The sequence below is a fragment of the Nansenia antarctica genome (assembly GCF_963989245.1).
Source record: "Nansenia antarctica genome assembly, chromosome: 18".
NCBI classification, from domain to species: Eukaryota; Metazoa; Chordata; class Actinopteri; order Argentiniformes; family Microstomatidae; genus Nansenia; species Nansenia antarctica.
The window spans coordinates 6,234,762-6,248,256 of record NC_137691.1 but is presented as its reverse complement, the minus strand read 5'-3'; the positions used below and the strand labels follow the sequence as shown (position 1 = coordinate 6,248,256).

The following is a 13,495-nucleotide window of genomic DNA, read 5'->3' as shown; positions in this document are numbered from 1 at the left end:
GTATCTGGCACGACACTGCCATCCATCGAAGAAATGTGTCCATTGACTAAGCGAAACCCCAGCCACTTGGCTAATACACGTGTGCCTATAAGAATTAGATATGTAAGTAAAGGCATATTAAACCATATTTTTTTGTAGAGGCCCCCCCCCCCCCTAGAGACCCCAAAGATAGCATTGCCAAAAGGAGACACATCATTCATTGAAAACATGACAGGAGTGAGTTTATGCTTTTATGTATAATCAATACAACATTAATAAAAAATTGGTTAAACAAGTTTTTGATAAAATCTAGAATTAGAAAAAGGATTAATGAAAACACATTCCTCCCCCCAAAAAACTTGCATTAAAACAAAAACAAAAAAATAAATACTATTCAATCAATGTTAACGGTTCTGACCCAGAAGAATAACAGCCCTGAACAATGGTCAATACCTCCGATGAACAACCCCAGAGAGAGGTGGAAATGCACATTCTGAAATGTTTAGGCATCATCACGTTGATACCAATTCTAGGATACTCGCCTCTCCCCAAGTAACAGAATACCAGTCAGACAGAATATGCTAGCAGAACAACCCACCCACATACCCTGGTGTCCCCTGTCAACCCCTTCAATACAAATATAATGATGAAACAATTCTGGAAGTCTCCCAATCCAGTCTCTACAAAAAAAAACTGGTGCAACATCTATATGCTGGTTTTAGGCAGTTGGAATGGTACAGTTGGAAAGGCACCTATTTTTGTCCTGTAATCTCTCACCCATCTTCTGGCCAGTTTTATAATTCATAACAAAAGTGTGGTGCTCGCACGGTCCTTAAACTCAGGGGTCTCCCACGGAAACCCTGGGTGATTTACTGTCCCTGTTGTTCTGAGAGTCTCAGAGTCGGAGGTGCGGCACTGGCATGGTGACGTCACGAAAGAACCGATGCACGAGGGCGTTCTTGGCAGATATCCTCTTGTTGGGGTCATAGTTCAGCATTTGCTGGAGGAGTAAAATACAGAAAACGTTAAAATGACAATTAACTTTTAACTTTTGCACCATTAACTTTTGCGTGAATTTGTTTTTTGGGGGGGATTTGTATAAAAAGGAGGTAGTGAGCTACATTGCTGGTCTGTACGTTTGAAAGGGTGCGCAGTAAAATCAGGCCAGGGATGTAGCAAGGAGTATTTTTCATTGACTGTTGTCTCCACCTACAACGTAATCTTTTGTACTCAGATTATTGCAATGTGGAACAAATCCAGTAGGGATGCTTAGGGGAGGTACTGGCTCAATCACAAAACACGTTCTCACCCCGAGCAGCTCTCTCCCGTCCTCGTCGAGGGGGGGCACCACTTTAGACAGCTCCTGTCTGGCCCATTTGGGGAAGGAGGGCTTGTAGTCAGGCATGGAGGTGACCCCTGGCCAGGCCGCCTCGTCCGGTGTGCCCAAGGTACGGAAGATGCGGAACAGCTGATCGATCTCTGAGTCGCCAGGAAATAAGGCCCTCCTGGTGATCTGAAAGGCAAAAAGAGGGCGAGGGACGGTGACTCACTTAAATCAGTGCGACACTATTTAATTAACATTACAGCTACTATTGAGTAAAGGTGGAAAATAAAAAATACCATTTCGGCAAAGATACATCCCAAACTCCAGATGTCCACAGCTGTGGAGTAGTATTTGCAGCCCAGGAGAATCTCTGGAGCTCGATACCAAAGAGTTACCACCTGAAAGAAACGTTTAGCTATCAGTTTCCCCAATCACTGACAATCCAAATAATCAGACAATAAACATACAGAGTATAAATAATTAATAATTTTGCCATTTAGCAGACGCTTTTATCCAAAGCGACTTACAATTACGAATTACAGGGACATTCCCCCTGGAGTAACTGAGGGCTAAGTGCCTTACCCAAGGGCACACTAGTAGTGGTGTGGTTTCAGGCGGGAGACAGTATGAGACAGATGTTTAAAACCTGAAACTAATCATTCACCATCAAACTTTTCATTGCTTAAACGGGCTTTACTTGAGACCTTTTAGAACAAACTGGTGTACTAGCTGGTGTACAGCGGCTGTACCTCACCTCATGGGTGTAGGTGCGGACGGGCACTCCGAATGCCCTCGCTAGCCCAAAGTCAGCCAGCTTGATCTCCCCCTGGGCGTTGATGAGCAGGTTCTGGGGCTTCAGGTCTCTGTGGAGGACCCTGTGGGAGTGGCAGAAGGCCAAGCCTTGCAGCAGCTGGAACAAGTAACTCTACACACAGATAGAAAGACAGACACAGACAAATAAGACGAACAGAAAGAGACACACGGGTGTGTTCTATTTCGGTAAATTCCGTTAAATGCAAACATTTCTAGTCTTGCATACTGAAAATGCCTACTAAATTAATCGCAGAATGAACATTCAGACACAGCCATAATGACAAATATAGCACTGTAATCCATCTGAATACCCTGAGTAGTTGTATGATGAATACGGACACATATTTATCGTTGATTTGACTGGGGATGAGTGTGTGAGCCACGAGGTAAACCCGTGGTGTGGGCCACAGGAGAGGTGGTAAACAAGTAAGTAAATACCTGCTTGTCTTTGATAGATTAGGATTTCTGTTGCTAGCTAGTTTTGGGTCAGTTAAATTACAGTTTACTTTAACAGTCTGCTGTTAAATGGGGTTGTAGAAACAGCTATAAAATAAAGGCCTTGCGGCAGCTGGAACAAGTAATTCTACGCACAGATCCAACGACAGACACAAAATAAGACGCATATAAAGAGACACTCTGGTACACTGGTAAGAGCTGTTTGTTATGAAAATCTGTAGAACTTTCAACTTCATAACAGAGAAAATAGTGAAAATATCACTGCTCATCCGTGATCAGACTTTGCTGACGTGCTGGAACCGAGTGAGTGTGCGGATGCTGTTATTTTGCAACTTCATAACAGAACAAAGTACCGTATTTTCCGCACTATAAGGCGCACTTAAAAGTAAAAAAAAAAAAAAAAAACGACAGTGCGCCTTATAATCCGGTGCGCTTTATATATGGATCAAAATGTAAAAATTACATGACCAATATTTTTTTTTTTTTAATAATAAAATGTTTCAGTACGACTGGTAAACTACAAAGCCGCACCGCTTGCAGCATTACGGTAATCAGTAAACGACGGCCGCCATCTTGGAATCTCCGCGAATGCTATGCTATTGTTATGCTATCATGTGCTCTGAATGGATGCCGTACTCACCCAACTGTTCAATTCGGACACTGAAGAAGAATAATTCAAGGGATTCGTGGACGAGGAATGAACTGAAAAAGTGAGCTTTACGTGTTATACATAACTGAACAATGTTGAGTTATGCACTAACGTTTGATTTAGTGGTATCAGACTGTTTCTTTTACTACGTGTTTACTGAAATAAAGTTTGAATGTTTGACTGAATTGAATTAATGAACATCTCATCCCTCTGTCTCCATGTCATTGTAGAACACCCATGCCTTTGGAATGTGAAGCTTGAGGTCTACAAAGACAAAGAAACGTTCCCCTCCACGTTTGGGAGAAGAGTGAACTTGTTATATTGTTTGGGAGATATTGTTAATATGTTATTGTTAATATTGTTAATATGCACATTAACGTTTGAACAACGTTTGAACGTTGAACAACGTTTAAGAACGCTTAATAAAGTTTGACTTTATTTGACTGTTGTGTTGACATTCCCTTTAGCACAGCTCCATCTAGTGGATGCATAACGCAACCCCAGTCAAAAAAAAAAAAACGACAGTGCGCCTTATAATCCGGTGCGCCTTATAATCCGGTGCGCCTTGTATATGAAAACAATTCTAAAATAGGCCATTCATTGAAGGTGCGCCTTATAATCCGGTGCGCCTTATAGTGCGGAAAATACGGTAGTTGGACGTAATTCTGTTCATAACTAATACCTTGACTAGTGGCAGAGCAATACCGGATACAGAGGAGGAGTCCATGAACTTCTTGAGGTCCTGATGAAGGAACTCAAAAACCAAGTAGAGCTTGTTCTCGGTGTGGATGACATCACGCAGCCTAAGGGATGTTCCGTGCAAAAAGAATACAGCGTTTAAACCATGCGTTCATCATCAAAACAGAGAAAGCTGATAACGCTTTTAGATTATTAGATTAGATGTATTGTCACTCCCCAGGGGGGAATTCATTTTCACACCACTGTACAGTATACAACACTGTTACACAGACAACAAACAGAAAGTACTACACATGACCGATACACAAGTACACACACTGAACATACTTGACGATATTTGGGTGACTGAGTTCCTTCAGGAGCGAGATTTCTCTGATAGCAGTGCTGGGTACTCCCTCTGTTTCCCTGAGAGTGTGAGAGAGAAGCATATATAATTCATGAAAAAGAGATTGGCCAAAATATAATCGATTTTTCACAATAAGACAGAAACGTAGGTGTTGTCTGAATGCTCGTACTGCCTACTGATTACTCAGGGTTTTTCCTGCATAGAGAATTATGAGGCGGCCGCCTCAGTCATATTTCTAGCCGCCTCCAGCTCTCGACAAACTGACGGTCGTATTTACTACAAGCTTTGCACTCAGTGGATTTCTGTAATTTCTAACTGCAAATGCGGCATTGCGCCGACGTGGTGGCGTGGGCGCTGTTTCGCAAATAAGTTAGCTTTCGTTTTCGCTAGCGAAACAGCTGATAGTTGATATTGACTGCTCAAGGAGAATACATATTTGAAGTACAGAATGCCTGAGAATGCCTTATATTACATTATATTTTGAATGGTCATCTGGTGCCTGAATATTGTGTTTTCCTTTACATAAATAATTAAATGTCCACCATATATTGATGCAGAAAGGGCACAAATTGGTGCATATCAATTCACCAGAATGCAAGAAATGAATTAAGTGTTTGATGTTTAAGGACCCCCAGACAGCCCTGCATCATGGGTCCCCCCCGATGTCAAACACCACTGGTACCACCTCCGCCTCATTTTGAGCCAGGAAAAACCCTGTTACTAAAAGGATATACTGTACACTAACCATACATTTTTACTAAACATTGGGCCTAAATAAAATGCAGTAAGCGATACATTTCAATGTACTACTCTCATTCATACTGAAAATTCTGCCTCCCTTACTTGCTCCAGAATGGTGGCACCAAAATCGTGAATAGACGCTCATACTGCAATCTATTTAGTAGGCAATATTTGTGCAGTATGCAAAATGTAATGGCAGGATGCCAAACTAGATCTGCCTTTCCACATAGTATGAATCCACTTCACCGATGTTACTCCCATCATTCAATGGAGACGGCAGGGAGGGGGGCAGTAGATGACACTCACGGTCACCATGATCAGATTCTCAGTATGAATTACGTGTGGTATGTTGAAATGTGTCGCTTAATTAATGCATACATTTGACTAAACAGTAGCCTCGAAAACACTATGGTTAGTATGTAGTAGATATTTTTAGTCAACAGTCTGCAGTATTGGACTTTGACACTGTCATGTGCATGGAAAAGGACATCTAGGATGACATCCTCACATGTGATTGTATACATCTATTTCGCTCAATTCCGTTTAATGCAAAACTTTCTAGTCTTGCATACTGAAAACGCCTACTGAATTAATCGCAGCATGAACATTCAGACACAGACATAACGACACATATAGCACTGTTAATCCATCTGGATATCCTGAGTAGTTATATGATGAATAGTGAGTTTAGAATGATAAGGTTCTATCTCCGTTTAGAATGATAAGGTTCTATCTCCGTTTAGAATGATAAGGTTCTATCTCCGTTTAGAATGATAAGGTTCTATCTCCGTTTAGAATGAGAAGGTTCTATCTCCGTTTAGGGCAGTTCAGAGATATTGAGCGTCAAAGTTTTTACATTCCATTATGTTTTGTGAGATGGAACCTTTGTATTTTATTAATTACTAACTCAAAAATGTCAACATTTTAAAAATAACACCACACAGGCATTAATAAACACCTAATGGATCAGATTATGTAAAAAACTCAATTTTGACCAAAAATGGAGATAGAACCTTATAATTCTAACGTCACGATATGTACCATTGATTGCCTGTGTGTGTGTGTGTGTGTGTGTGTGTGTGTGTGTGTGTGTGTGTGTGTGTCCACAGGTGAGCTGGTAAACAAGTCAAATACCTCCCTGCTTGTCTTTGATGGATTAGGATTTCTGTTAGCTAGCTAGTTTCGGGGTCAGTCTAACTACTGGAATATTATAATAATAAACACGTTACTGTTAAACGGGGGCTGTTATCGAAACAGCTATAAAATAAAGTTTTACGTTCATAAATTATTATTGTTATTGAGCGCAATGTTGCTTACGTTTCAGCTACTAGTCAGGCCCCCCCTTCCCTTGCTAACCTAAGCTAGTTTCAGCTAAAGAACTGTCATATTAGCTAGCTAGCTACAGAAGCTATCACAACATACATGACCCATGTTGAAGACTTGGAGACTGTGTAACGTAGCAAGTACACATGTATTATTATAAATATATATTATTACGAGTTGATGCTGTATGTATCTCACAGTGAGTAAGTGAATCCTGGGTGGTCAGTGACAGTTTACACAGCTAGCTTTAGCTTTAGATTTACACTTACGTGTCTAGTCTGATTTTCTTCAGGGCGACAGTTTCTCCCGTGACTTTATTCTTCGCCTTGTACACCACCCCGTACGTCCCTTCTCCGATCTTTTCCACTTTCTGAAACGACTCCATGTCACACATTGATATGTCCCGGGTCCAGGGTTTAGTCAGGGCTGGGGGTTTAGCTTAGCAGCCCGCTGGAGATTTGAAAAACAAAGAAGATTCTGTTAGCAGTTTCTGAACTTTCAAGCTAAACGGTTAGCGTGCTAAACTAACCAAACTAACTGACTGAACATTCAACTCTTGTATTAAAATCGTTAAACCTTGTTGGGTTGCCTCGTCTAACGTGTCCCGCCAGAAACACTGTACAAGGGGCGGGAGTACATGAGGATTACAAGCTAACCACGGTATAAAAAAAATAATATAAAAATCACATCAGCAGGTAAACACTTTCCACTCTGGAACAAAAGTAGTAACTGAACCCGCCAATTCCCGCGTTGTACGCCCCGCCCCGGATGGTAGGAGAGAGACCCTCCTCCCTGCAATTACAGGCCAATCACTGATCACTGATGACGACCAGAGGGCCAATCACCGACGAGAAAACGAGAAAAAACTAAAAACGTATACGCCCATTCACACAGAGGTAGTTAGAGAGACCCTCCTCCCTGCAATGACAGGCCAATCACTGACGACCCAGAGGGCCAATCACTGACGAGAAAACGAGAAAAAACAAAAACGTATACGCCCATTCACACAGAGACGACATTGCCCCCCTTCCTTTTCTCCACCTCTTTCCACCTTTCCACCTCTTTCTCCTAATGCACCTTCCCCCCACATGATTTAAAAAGCATCGGATTAGTGTAAACATGCACTCTTACACCAATCCGTTGTAATTTAGATCCATATGGGGGAGTGCATACTTAAGGAAAAGGGTGAAGAAATGGGAGGAGTCTGCACACTTTCAAGTCTGCTCAAGAAAGGAACCCTTTATGTGACATCACTAGCACTGGCAGACTCATGGGGGGGGGCAGGGGGGCCATGAAAAACGTCTCTCTTAAGTGCCCTTTTGAGTGGCAAAAATGCCCTTTTGAGTGGCGAAAATTAGAGGATGTGCCCTATTGGCTGCCCTTCCAATGGTCTAAACTTGACCATGTGCACTGATGGGGTCCCATGTTGTGCAGTAGGTGCCCTTTTTTTTCTTTTCGCCCCTGCCCTTCAAACAGCCTGAGTCCGCCACTAATGCTGTGTGCTCTGTCCCCCCATTTTCTCACTATGGTCAGTTGGAGCTTTCTTTCCTTGGAGTTCTTTGGTAAAGAAAGGGCCTTTGCAACTTCAGCTTTACTTTTATGAATCTGTGCCAGGTGCTGGGCTAATTTTGGATTGTGCTATCTCACAAAAGAGACAGTCATGTTTTTTGTGTATCTCTTTGATCCAGATATTCATCTTCTGTTATGTCTATGCTGCTAATTGAGTCTTCAGAATCATATCTAGCCATTTGTTTGTTGAGCTGAAAATGAAAATGTTAGCAGAATTCGTACATTTGTTTTACTTAATATATTGTATGATCACTGAAAACCTGAACTATGTTTTACTCTAACATGTCAACTCCTGTTTACTAAACCAACAACTGTACAAACATGTCCTGATTATTCTGAATAGGATTTAATGCAATCAAGTACAATATAATCATGCTCCTTCCATATTTGTAATCATTCCATTACCTATTGTGTATCCTAGCAGGTCTCTATGTTCCTGATTATGCCTTTAACACTAGAACAGACGTCATTTGACCCTGTGAGTAAAAATGTGTTTATATCTTTGCACTACAAGACAGCCAACTAGTGGCTGTTGTGTGTAAATAGCAGCTTTCCATTGTAAAGACTATGGTCAGCACATTTTATTTAGATTTTTGCCTATTTATCTGTCATAGGCTAATGAACAAGATACATACATACATACACACACACACACACACACACACACACACACACACTCGTGTAGCAATTAAAAGATTTGCGTGACATAAGCAAATTATATATACAGTATTTATTTATATTTACACAGAATTTACAATATTCACAATACAAGCACACATACTTGTATATATAATTAAGCATATACATGTATATATAGCTTAGGCAGGTGGAGGGCTTGTCCAGGGGGCAGGTGGAGGGCTTGTCCAGGTAGCAGGAGAAGGGCTTGTCCAGGGGGCAGGTGGAGGGCTTGTCCAGGGGGCAGGAGAAGGGCTTGTCCAGGGGGCAGGTGGAGGGCTTGTCCAGGGGGCAGGAGAAGGGCTTGTCCAGGGGGCAGGTGGAGGGCTTGTCCAGGTAGCAGGAGAAGGGCTTGTCCAGGGGGCAGGTGGAGGGCTTGTCCAGGGGGCAGGAGAAGGGCTTGTCCAGGGGGCAGGTGGAGGGCTTGTCCAGGGGGCAGGAGAAGGGCTTGTCCAGGGGGCAGGTGGAGGGCTTGTCCAGGGGGCAGGAGAAGGGCTTGTCCAGGGGGCAGGTGGAGGGCTTGTCCAGGGGGCAGGAGAAGGGCTTGTCCAGGGGGCAGGTGGAGGGCTTGTCCAGGGGGCAGGAGAAGGGCTTGTCCAGGGGGCAGGTGGAGGGCTTGTCCAGGGGGCAGGAGAAGGGCTTGTCCAGGGGGCAGGTGGAGGGCTTGTCCAGGGGGCAGGAGAAGGGCTTGTCCAGGGGGCAGGTGGAGGGCTTGTCCAGGGGGCAGGAGAAGGGCTTGTCCAGGGGGCAGGTGGAGGGCTTGTCCAGGGGGCAGGAGAAGGGCTTGTCCAGGGGGCAGGTGGAGGGCTTGTCCAGGGGGCAGGAGAAGGGCTTGTCCAGGGGGCAGGTGGAGGGCTTGTCCAGGGGGCAGGAGAAGGGCTTGTCCAGGGGGCAGGTGGAGGGCTTGTCCAGGGGGCAGGAGAAGGGCTTGTCCAGGGGGCAGGTGGAGGGCTTGTCCAGGGGGCAGGAGAAGGGCTTGTCCAGGGGGCAGGTGGAGGGCTTGTCCAGGGGGCAGGAGAAGGGCTTGTCCAGGGGGCAGGTGGAGGGCTTGTCCAGGGGGCAGGAGAAGGGCTTGTCCAGGGGGCAGGTGGAGGGCTTGTCCAGGGGGCAGGAGAAGGGCTTGTCCAGGGGGCAGGTGGAGGGCTTGTCCAGGGGGCAGGAGAAGGGCTTGTCCAGGGGGCAGGTGGAGGGCTTGTCCAGGGGGCAGGAGAAGGGCTTGTCCAGGGGGCAGGTGGAGGGCTTGTCCAGGGGGCAGGAGAAGGGCTTGTCCAGGGGGCAGGTGGAGGGCTTGTCCAGGGGGCAGGAGAAGGGCTTGTCCAGGGGGCAGGTGGAGGGCTTGTCCAGGGGGCAGGTGGATTCAGATTCAGATTCAGATACAGTTTTATTGCCACTATGCATTACACATATAGGAATTTGCTTCGTCACCCAGCAAGTGCGTTTATACTTTTTTTCACATGTCAAAAAACAGGACAACACAACAACAACAACACAGCAACACAGGACAGACAACAGTGCATTGGATAGAGTGGTATAAAGTGCAGTGCAGAGTTTTTACAGTGAGTCCAGTTCAGTCCTGGGCAGACATGGGGGCGGGGGGGAGTTGGAAGCCAGAGTCATTTATCAGCCTGGCGGCTGAGGGGTAGAAGCTGAGCCTGTGGCGGGCCTTCAGTGCCTTAGGCAGCCGCAACCTTCTTCCAGAGGGAAGCAGGGTGAGGAGGCCGTGGCCGGGGTGGAAGGGGTCTGCCATGATCTTCCTTGCCCTCCTCAGAGCCCTGGTGTCATGCAGGGAGTTGAGGGAGGGCAAGGGACAGCCGATCACCCTCTCTGCTGAACGTAGCACCCGCTGCAACTTGGCCTTGTCCTTGGTCGTTGCAGCAGGGAACCAGGTGATGATGGAGTGGGTGAGGATGGACTCTATGATGGCCGTGTAGAACTGGACCATCATGGACCTCGGCAGCCTGAGTTTCCTCAGCTGCCGGAGGAAGAACATCCTCTTCTGGGCCTTCTTTGTGAGGGCCTCGGTGTTCTGCTCCCACTTTAGGTCCCGGGAGATGGTCATGCCTAGAAAGCGGCATGACTCCACGGAGGCCACCGGGGTACCTCCCAGCGTGATGGGAGGGGGCAGGGCTGCTTTCCTTCGGAAGTCCACCACCATCTTCACTGTTTTCAGAGCATTTAGCTCCAGGTTGTTTAAACTGCACCAGCTCTGCAGCCCCTCGATCTCACCCCTGTAGGCAGATTCGTCCCCCCCGGAGATGAGGCCCACCAGGGTTGTGTCGTCTGCAAACTCCAGGAGCTTGACCGAGGGGTGGCGGGAGACACAGCTGTTGGTGTAAAGGGAGAATAGTGCTGGAGACAGGACGCAGCCCTGCGGGGAGCCCGTGCTGGTGGACCTGGAGCTGGAAATGCTCTTCCCCAGCTTCACCCGCTGAGACCTGTCAGTCAGGAAGTCCGTGATCCACCTGCAGGTGGAGACCGGCACCTGCAGCAGGGATAGCTGGTGCTCCAGGATGTGTGGGAGGATCGTGTTGAAGGCCGAGCTGAAGTCCACGAACAGGATCCTGGCGTAGTTTCCTGCAGTGTCTAGGTGTTCTAGTACGTAGTGCAGAGCCATGTTCACGGCGTCCTCCGTGGATCTATTGGCTCTGTACGCGAACTGCAGGGGGTCCAGCACAGGATCCGTGATGAGCTTCAGGTAGGCCAGGACAAGGCGCTCCAGGACCTTCATGACGACAGAGGTCAGAGCGACGGGTCTGTAGTCGCTGAGGCCTGCGACCTTGGCCTTCTTGGGGACGGGGATGATGATTGATGCCTTGAAGCACGCTGGGACGTGACACAGCTCCAGCGAGGCGCCGAAGATGCGGGCAAACACCGGGGCCAGCCGGCCGGCGCAGCGCTTCAGGACAGAGGGAGAGACGGAATCCGGACCAGCTGCCCTCCGGGGATTCTGCCTCTTAAACAGTCTGTTTACCTCTCGCACTGTGACAGAGAGAGGGGGTGGGGAAAGGGGGGCGGGGGTGGGCGGGGCGGGCGAGGAGGGGGGAGGGAGGGTGGGGGGAGGGGGAGGGTGGGGGCAGCAGGAGGGACACCGGCCCCCCTGGGGGACGGGGGCGGCGGCTGTAGCCGGGGGGTGTGGAGGGAGAGGGCGGGGGTGGGCGGGAACCCCTCTCTCTCAAACCTACAATAGAACTCGTTCAGCTCGTTAGCGAGAGGGAGGTTGTCGGACATCAGCGGGGACCTGGGTTTGTAGTTGGTGATGGTCTTTAGGCCTTTCCAGACGGAGGCGGAATCCCCCTCAGAGAGCTGTTTCTGCAGCTTCTCCGAAAAGCGATGCTTCGCCTCCTTCACCGCTTTGGCGAACCTGTACTTGGCCTGCTTGACCCGGTCCACGTCCCCACTGCGCCTAGCCACCTCCTTCTCTGACCTCAGACGCCTGAGTTGGGATGAAAACCAGGGCTTGTCGTTGTTGAAGGACTTCCTGGAGCGGAGGGGGACACACACCTCCTCGCCAAGGCTGATAAATGATGCAACAGTGTCTGTGTATACATCCAGATTGTTACCAGCCTCTGGCCCCGCCCACTCCACCAAGTCCTGGTCACAGCCTGCACTCTCCAACCAGGCGCAGAGTCGCTCACATGCCTCACTGGACCACACCCTGAATCGCCGTACAACAGGTTTAGAGAGTTTTAACCTCTGCCTGTAGCGAGGGATCAGGTGTATGAGGATGTGGTCACTGTAGCCCAGTGCAGCACGGGGGACAGAATGGTAGGCTTGACGAGCTATACAGTAGCAATGGTCCAGAGTGTTCACCCCCCTGGTGGGACACGTGACTTGCTGCCTGTATTTGGGGAGCGCCCGGCCAAGATTAGCCTGGTTAAAATCCCCCAAAACAACAACAAAACTGTCCGGGTAACTACGTTCCATACTCATCAATTGCTCTGCCAGTGTGTCTACTGCTGCGGTGACGTCAGCATCAGGTGGAATGTAGACACACGCGAGAATGAATGAGCTGAACTCACGGGGGGAATAGAATGGACGACAGAGTATGAATAGGGATTCTATAGCCGTGGAACAGTGTTTGTGGAGCACTGTCACCTCGGAACTCCAGCGCACGTTTACAAAGAACATTAACCCCCCTCCCCTAGACTTGCTCACCGCCTCGAAGTCTCTGTCAGCCCGGAACGCGGAGAATCCCTCTAGCTCCACCGCCTCGTCAGGGACAGATGAAGATAGGTGCGTCTCCGTGAACGCGAAGACAGCCGAGGAGTGGAAGTCGCTGCTCCCTGCAATGAGACACCGGAGTTCATCCATTTTATTGCAGAGGGAGTTCTTGGGAGGGCTTGTCCAGGTAGCAGGAGAAGGGCTTGTCCCGGGGGCAGGTGGAGGGCTTGTCCAGGGGGCAGGTGGAGGGCTTGTCCAGGGTGTGGATGCATGTGCAAGGTCAGTTTGGTAGGTCTGGTCGGTGTTGTAAGGTGGTTGGTGTGGGTGGTGTGGTTGGTGTGGGTGGTGTGGTTGGGGTGGGTGGTGTGGTTGGGGTGGTTGGTGTGGATGGTGTGGGTGGTGTGGGTCCTGGTTGTTGTGATAGTCCTGGTTATTGTGGTTGTCCTGGTTATTGTGGTTGTCCTGGTTATTGTGGTTGTCCTGGTTATTGTGGTTGTCCTGGTCAGTGTGGTTGTCCTGGTCGGTGTGGTGGGCCTGGTCGATGAGGTGGGCCTGGTCGATGAGGTGGGCCTGGTCAGTGTGGTGGGCCTGGTCGATGAGGTGGGCCTGGTCGACGTGGCGGGCCTGGTCAGTGTGGTGGGCCTGGTCGATGAGGTGGGCCTGGTCGATGAGGTGGGCCTGGCCGACGTGGCGGGCCTGGCCGTTGAGGTGGGCCTGGCCGACGTGGTGGGCCTGGTCAGTGTGGTGGGCCTGGTCGATG

The 13,495-nt window shown here is 48.2% G+C and overlaps 1 protein-coding gene across 1 annotated transcript; it reads right to left on the bottom strand.

The window, feature by feature from the left end:
• Nucleotides 1-223: 223 nt before the first annotated feature.
• On the bottom strand, nt 224-7,040 carry cdk2 (cyclin dependent kinase 2). Its single transcript, XM_080548649.1, has 8 exons — nt 6,907-7,040; nt 6,600-6,780; nt 4,248-4,325; nt 3,904-4,024; nt 2,058-2,228; nt 1,600-1,701; nt 1,289-1,492; nt 224-979 (listed from the first exon to the last, which is right to left on the bottom strand). The coding sequence occupies exons 2-8, from the start codon at nt 6,722-6,724 to the stop codon at nt 875-877; spliced, it is 906 nt and encodes a 301-aa protein (XP_080404775.1). The 5' UTR covers nt 6,725-6,780; nt 6,907-7,040; the 3' UTR covers nt 224-874.
• Nucleotides 7,041-13,495: the final 6,455 nt, after the last annotated feature.